Source organism: Larimichthys crocea, chromosome VIII, assembly GCF_000972845.2.
Source record: "Larimichthys crocea isolate SSNF chromosome VIII, L_crocea_2.0, whole genome shotgun sequence".
In the NCBI taxonomy this organism is placed as follows: Eukaryota; Metazoa; Chordata; class Actinopteri; family Sciaenidae; genus Larimichthys; species Larimichthys crocea.
In genome coordinates, this window is record NC_040018.1 from 28,734,717 (window position 1) to 28,742,782 (window position 8,066).

The 8,066-nt window shown below is 41.1% G+C and overlaps 1 protein-coding gene across 1 annotated transcript; it reads right to left on the reverse strand.

Annotated features, from left to right (window-relative positions):
* Positions 1 to 2,619: 2,619 nt before the first annotated feature.
* mthfs (5,10-methenyltetrahydrofolate synthetase (5-formyltetrahydrofolate cyclo-ligase)) lies at positions 2,620 to 7,587 on the reverse strand. Its single transcript, XM_019257146.2, has 3 exons — positions 7,322 to 7,587; positions 5,407 to 5,671; positions 2,620 to 3,100 (listed from the first exon to the last, which is right to left on the reverse strand). Exons 1-3 carry the CDS (start codon positions 7,430 to 7,432, stop codon positions 2,874 to 2,876), a joined length of 603 nt encoding a protein of 200 aa, XP_019112691.2. The 5' UTR covers positions 7,433 to 7,587; the 3' UTR covers positions 2,620 to 2,873.
* Positions 7,588 to 8,066: the final 479 nt, after the last annotated feature.

Consider the following 8,066-nt stretch of genomic DNA (forward strand, 5'->3'; position numbering starts at 1 on the left):
ATCAAAAACAACTCCAAGATTCTTTACAGTGGAGCTGGAGGCCAGGGTGATCCCGTCTAAAGTAACTAAGTCTCTAGAAAGAGAGTTTCTGAGGTGTTTGGGTCCAATTACAAGAACTTAGTTTTGTCTGAATTTAACATCAGAAAATTGTCATTGGTTATCCAACTTTTTATATCCTTAAGGCATGCTTGGAGTTTAGTTAACTGATTGGTTTCATCAGGCTTGATCGATAAATATAATTGGGAGCAGAAAGGAAACGAGGAAACACATCTTTAGAAAAATATGATGTTCTCACTTCTGAACGTCATTTGAAGTGAAGCGATGATGATGATGGAGGCACAGCTGGGTCAGCTGTCAGTCACAATTTTTATTCATTTATACAAAAAACTGTTTTGGCCTCTGTAGCTAATTTCCCCGTTCATGACAACTGTACTGAGGGTGAACTTTTATATAACTCACCTGTTCAAATGTTATTAAGGCTTAAAGTTTTGCAGAATTAACAGTGTGGCTGCTTTGAGTGACAGGTGAGTGCTGTCACGGATGACTTGTTTGAGCAACCAGGCATGATTCAGCACACCTCAGTTCCACCGAGGATCCACATCTTTGCTGATATTTAAATTAACCGGGAGGCAAAGAGGCAGGACTGCCAAGATGGCAACAACAAGAGCCACCACACTGAGCTTCATAACGGCTCTGGGCGACGTCACAGATACGACGTCCGTTCTTTATACTGTCTATGAACTTCCAACAGTTGAAGTAAATGAGTGGGTTAGACAGTGCAAGAGAAGAAGCATTCCATGTTTGAAGAATACTGCAAGATACATGCAAGGTCACATTGCTGAGTCATGTTAGTCTATAACTTGCAATAGTGCATGCGCATATTGTTTAATCAGATTGTCCAGCTGTTTAAGCATTTCACACTTTAAAAAGTGCCTTAAAGATTTTTTAAACTAAATTATTAAATGCATTTGTGATAATGTATACATTACATTATATATACATACAACAATCAGTGTATATATTAGAGAAAATCTTGGTTGGACCAGGTCCCTGAAAAAAGATTAAGAAGAGCTTTTGAGAGAAATTTGAATTCGCGTCAGCCATAAAATGTATATTGTCATTGTTTATTTTACCAGCTCATATCATAAAATGTATATTGTCATTGTTTATTTTACCAGCTCATATTCATTTTTGTCGTATGTTTTTATTTTTATGTGTGCATGTTTTAAATGTGTTTCTGTTTGGCCTTTTAATATCTGCCTCAGTCTGACTTTGGGCTGACAAATGGTGGCTGTACTCATTCATTAACTTTGTTATTGCTGTGATCAAATCTGATCCTCCAGGGCAAACTCATACAGGACTACAGATGGTAAATGCAGAGGCCACATGAATAAACTGTACGGATGACTAACCTCGCACAGAGTTATGCCCTTGATGACAGTGGGGAAACCTCTTCAAAGGAACAACAGCTCTATCTGCTGGTGAATCATTGTGCAACATGTTCTCGCCTCAAAGGATCAGAGCCAGACTATAATTCAGCCCAGACAAAGTTTCATCATGTGAGACATTGTCCGGTGAGATGAGGATGCAAAAGTCAGACGCAGCTCCAAGAGAAGATGGAGATCACACACAAGAACCACACACTCAGCACAGGGAAGAAGTGGACTGAGAGATGAAAAATATGTGTTTATATAACCCGAAGGCCTGAAGGTCTGGAGAACATATGCAGTGTGCCATCCTTGCCCCGGCATTTCCACCAAACATCAGTTCCTCATGGCTGAACTCTATAAAGTTTAGCAGGTGTCCAATAAATCTGTGAAGAGGTTTAAACTGCTGTGTCCTACAGCCCGAGGGAGAGCAAGAGGAAAGCTCAGCACACTAACTTTTCACTTCTCCTCCAAACTATTTCAAGAAAAGGAGTTTTGTAACTAGGTTCAGGATCAAGGGCCACGCCTCAAACTCATCCTACAACTACTTCAACGCACCTTATCCACTCACTCCCTCTTTGACTCAGTTTTCACATCCCTCCCTCCCTTTGAGGAGTTCAAAGCTGAACTGCTGTATCAATGTAGAAACGTTTGTCCGTTTGTGTTGTTTTAATGAATCACGTTATGGAAAGCCAAAATAGTTTCAAAGGAGCAGTTCATGTAGTGAGTGAAGACAGTGAGCTTGATGTATTTATGATATTATATGTGTGTTGTATGTGCTTTAAGTTGCAGTGTGTGAAGCACTCAAGGTCTTTTCATGTCAAAGTCCAGTTTGCTTTGACAGTAATTTTAACCCAAGGTTTCTAGTTGGTAGAGTTGATCAGTTGTCATCATGTTCCCCAATACAATGCAACTTCTTTTCGTTTAATAAATCAAATCATTCAAAAACTAAATCAAGTATCAAGTTGTTCAGCTTTTAATAGCTCTGCATAGCAACACCAGAACTTATCATATCACAGCATGGCAGCAACATTTTATTCTTGTCTTTTTAATCAAAATGGTATTTAGTGTCGAATCGTTTGTCTAATTTTAGTTGACTAAAGATTTTAGAGTTTATAAGTTTAATTCACCTGTGAATGTTTTTAGGTTCTCACAGGCTGAGGTTAGCTAATAAAACAGATCTGTCAACACGTTTCTTCATTTCATCATAAATTAGGTTTTATTCAGTTATCATTTTCATCAGTGATAAAAAAATGTTGTTTACAATAATGATGAAAATTCACAGTGAAGGTAAACATCAGGTGGAATCATTGGCATGAATGACCATTAGATTTAATTTTCTGCTAGGTCGAGTCCAAAAGAGTCATTTGGTGTTTGCAGGTAAAACTGTTGTCATGGAAACACAGACAGTTTTCAGTTCATGGACCACCACTCATGATAGATTGGCTACTGGTCGTCCTCAAACAGGACTTCATCTATGAGCACGTCATTGTCGCCGACAGGAATCTCCTGACAGAGCTGCTCTTTGAAGGCCAAGGCGATGGTGTAGGGCTTTCCTTTGGGGTGTCTGATGCAGCGCTCCAAGTAGGTGTCGTAGAAGCCCTTCCCTCGTCCCAGACGCTTGCCCGACCGGTCAAAACCCAGGCCCGGCATCAGGATCAGGTCCAGACCACCTGGATAGAGAGAGCAGAGAGTGTAAACAGTGATAAATGTCTGTAAATATGGGCAGCTAAGAACTAAACTTTATCCAAGATGTTACTGTGTACCTGAGTTAATACTTGGAGATCAACAATCAACAGAAATTTGAGACATTAATCTCTGTTAAAAACACAAATTGTGTTAATAAAAATCAAAGAAAACGCCAAGACACTTTTAATGTGATGGTCAAGTTAGCCCTAAAAACAAATTTCAATGTATTGTGGTCAAACAGATCCCATCCCAAAGTCTAGGTCCTTTTGTTTAGTCGACTGGGAAAAGGCTTCCTGTTGTCTGATTCCTTTTTGTGTATGGGCCCTGTAACGTGGACATGTTACTGTTACGGCAGTCCATATAGTATCTAACCACAGAGTGGTTGACATTCCCTGTGTGGATGGAATATTTGTGTGTCGCAGACTTCTTTTTGTTCTGAACTTTGCAACTGGGACACTCTGCTCTGTGGATCACGAATGAGGTTTTGCAGTGAATGAAACAATTAATAGCGAATTCCCTCTGAGATAGAAAATCCAGAAATATCTTGGTCTGTCTCACATTGGTGCAGTTGGTTGTAATGTACTTAGAGGATCTCTTGGGTTTTGGACCTAACCGTAACAAATTCTAATAAATTGTGTTCCAAGTTGATGTTGTGCTGCAGCTGTGGTGTCACTCTCTGAGGACTGAGTGATGCAGCAGCAGCTCTGTCATTGATCCACTATGAAATATCTCAACTTCTTTTTGATCCCTGTTCATATTGGTGTTTATTCATCCAGAGGATGAATCTCTGTGGATCCACTGAATTTTTATCACCAGCAGATCAATGTTCCACTTACCCAGTGAAATATAGAAACATCTACTGGATCAGGCGAGTCAAACGCAACCAGTGGAGAAAATGAAAGAGTAATAACCAGCCCTGTGGAATCCCCTCACACACCTGAGCTACACATCTCCTCTGCGGTTACCGTTTCTGGGTCGGGGAACATGCTCCTCTGGAGATTTTTTTTCTTTGTGGTAAAAATAACTTTTGAAATGTTTGCGTCGTACATGTCAGTGTGTTTCCATCTGCCTGCACTCCTCTCGACTGCTGTTTGTTCAAAGTGACTGATTTGACAGTTGCCTTGTCAGGACACTGCTTCTTTTTTTTTTTTTTTCCCCTCAATATGTAACCATGGTAACTTCTTGCACGGAGGCTGCTCATTCTGCTGGGACACCGGGTTCATCTAGAACACACAGAATGATGAAACTACAGTGCACAAACTGTGGACAATATAGAAATGGGTCAGTAGCATATACAAAGCTCTTTTGAGCATTCGCTGCCACCATAGTTTCTCCTTTATGCAAGGAAAGAAAAGGTGAGGTGAGGGGGCTGTAATTCTGCAACTACAAGACCAGTTACCACTAATTGTACACGCTGCTCCTTTAAGCCCTTTATTCATTTTAGAATCATCGTCAGACAAAATAAAACTGAAATCTAAATATACGAGGTCAAAGATCAGAGGTCAGAGGTGTAGTGGCCTTCTGATGTCTGCATTGTAGGCTGACACTGTGACATGGTGTCTGCAGTCAGTCATGAAGTATTATTAATATTAATATTATTGTGGTGCAGTGGTTGCACTGTCACCTCACAGCAGAAGGTTCCTGGTTCGTACCTGGGCTGGGGCCAGGTTTCTGTGTGGGTTCTCTCTGGGTACTCTGACTTCCTCCCCACAGTCCAAACACATGAACTTAACAGGTGAACTGGTGACTCTAAGTTGTCTGTAGGTGTGAATGGTTGTTTGTCTCTATGTGCTCTGTGATGAACCACCTCTCACCCAATGTCAGCTGGGATAGGTTCCAGCCCCACTGTGCTACCCTGATGAGGAGAAGCAGCTACAGATGATGGATGGATGGATATTGTGTAAAAACATGAAGTGACCTCCCTCTACTGGTTGAAACTTGGCTATTACAATTTCACCATTTTGGAGGCAGCTTTCATTACCAAGACACAGAGAATGTGACAGCAGCTGCTCATCACCTCCAGCAGCTGTATTCCTGCTACTACTGCTGCACTTTTAAATTCGATGTGTGAGAGGGAACTAACAGGATTTAAACTTTTAGGAGTTACTGATGTTTCTGTATTGGCAGTGGGTGAACCTCTTCAGAGGAGCAACAGCTCTATCTGCTGGTGAAAGTTCTGGATCACACATCGGATCCAGCAAATCTGCCTGGGACATCTTCACACCCAGCTTCATTTATTGAGTTTATTCTAATAATCAGAATAATATTAATGAACACTGTGCTTGCGTGCCTGTAGCCAGTGCTTCCTCTCTGCTCTTGTCGTCCTCAGCGGGCTGTCGGATGTTCCAGGACGTCAGCGGCAGCGTCTGGATGTCCTGCAGACTGTTCATCTTCAGCATGTCCATGTGGGAGCTGCGGCTCTCGTATCTGGGGATGAAGCAGCTTTTACCCAACCTGAAGACGTCTTTGATGATTTCCTCAGTGCGCACTTCATCGTCCATGTTCACAAACACTGCGATGCGCTTACAGGACACATACTTAGGGTGTTTGAACAGCTACAAGACAATACAAAGAAGGGAAACTTCAATTCAGTCATGATGACAAGGATTTGTTCTTCTGTGGAAGTACAAATCTGATTCCAGAAAAGTTCAGTAGAATGTTTGTCAGCACACGGTTTGAATGATTTTTTTCCAGAATATCATTCAAAGATTCAGAGAATCAGAGAAATCTCTGCATGTAAGGGACCAGGCCCAAAACCAACACTGAATGTTGGTGATCTTTGACCCCACACACATGACTGTATGAAGGATATTACTACATGTGCTCAGGAACGCTCAGAAAACTGTTGTTCAGACTCGCAAAGAGAAAGACAGATATCTACAACATCCATAAACTTCTCTGAGCCGTATATCACGCAAGACCCCGCGATAAACTGTGTATAAAGAAAACAACAACAACAAACAGCTGACTTTGCTTCTCCGACGTGGAGGAGATTATAAAAAGCATCTGTTGTGTCATAAATTATTGTGTGTTGTTCCACTTCAACAATTAGTCTCTCATCGTTCATGTTGAGACCCTTTGATCGATTGACTGATGACCTGGTGCCACTGGTCATGACGTAACGTTGGTGTGAAGTTGTAAAAAGCTACATGAACTGCGTATTGTGTTTTATTTTGAAAGGGGGCGGAAGTTTATTATGCTGATTCTGTGTCGGGTTTCCGGTCAGATGCTTTTAATAATCTCCTCCACGTCGGAGAAGCAATGTCAGCTGTTTGTTGTTGTTGTTTTCTTTATACACAGTTTATCGCGGGGTCTCGCGTACGTCCAGGATTCTCGCGTGATCTCGTGTGAATTAGTGATGTGTCGGTCGCTATAACGCGGTTCACTTTTCGCAGATTTTTTTAGTGTAATTTTGCATGCTTTTTTTTTACAGCGTACTGTACAGTATGAGCGCGCATTGTGTTCTGCGTCCTGATTAACTAAGGGAGTACTGTACTGTATTTCATTATTTTGGGTGATAAATTAATTAAATAGTTAGTACGTTTTATTTATATAGCACATTTTTACACCGCATGCACTGACCAAAGTGCTTTACAATGTCAAAAATAAAATAAAATATAATAACATTTAAAAATATATAATAATAACAGCAATAATAATAATAATAATAATAAAATAATAATTAATTAATAAAACCAATTAATAAAATGTGAGGGAGCCGTTTGGGAGCCGAACGAGCCGGTTCCTCAAGTATGCAGAGCCAAAGAACCCATCTCCAAAAAGAGCGGTTCCTTATTAGTATGCAGAGCCAAAAAGAACCGACTCCCAAAAGAGCCGAACTTCCCATCACTGGTTTGAATACGGCGGCTCGCGACGCGGCGTCGTACGCGCCGGTGTGAGTTGACGCGGCGCAGCGTTCCACCTCCTGTGAGTAATATTCACCATATGTACTGTATGTGATAAGTGTTATTAATATTATTATTATTATTATTAACATTATCAGCTGTTACATGAACAGACTTCAAACTTCAGAGAGAGCAGTCACCGTGTGTTCAGTCACATTCAAACATGTTTTTAGCCTCGTCCGTGTCAGTTTGGGCTGACGTTCAGTCCCGTTAGTGAAAGTTTTATCGGTTTATATATTATATTATATTACATATTATATTATCTTACAGCGTCTTACGTTCTTCATTAAAGCGCGTTACCTTCCGTGAAAGCACCAGGGACTGTCGCAGTTTCTCCTCCGCTGTCACCGCCGCGACCCGCCGCTTGATTTCTTTCCTCAGGGCTTGTTTGGCTGCTCGCAGGGCGGCCATTGCTCCACCTTCATGTGTGTGTGTGTGTGTGTGTGTGAACAGACAGGACACACTTTTTATTCTTTACACACGTTAAACATTAACGAGTGTGTCAACACGAGACAGACGACCGCGAGCGACACACACACACACACACACACACACACACACACACACACCGCGTGTGTACGTCCGCGTGTGCGCATGTCCGTGACGTCAGCAGGACATGCGTTAAAGGCACAGTTTGTATTTTTTTTTTTAACCAAATGTTTCTTCATAATATTTTAATGTTAAATTAGTGCAATAAAGAAAATGATGCTGTCTTTAAAACTGGCTACAGTTTATGCTCTACTGCATCAGTGTTAAACATACAGAACATCATACAAACGACATAATAATACACTACGGAAGCCCTAAAAGGCCATACATACATACATGCATGCATAAATATTTATTCCACCCGTTTTCCCGTGATAACGAGATAATTAATTTGAGATCTCGAGAAAACAAAACGATAGTCTAGTGCAGTGTTTCCCAACCTGTTTTGGCTTGAGTACCCCCTGAGCCTTCTTGTCACTTCAGGAGTACCCCTCACACATATATGCGTTGAAAATTCTCAAAAAAATAGAGCATAACACAGCGGTTATAGATGAAA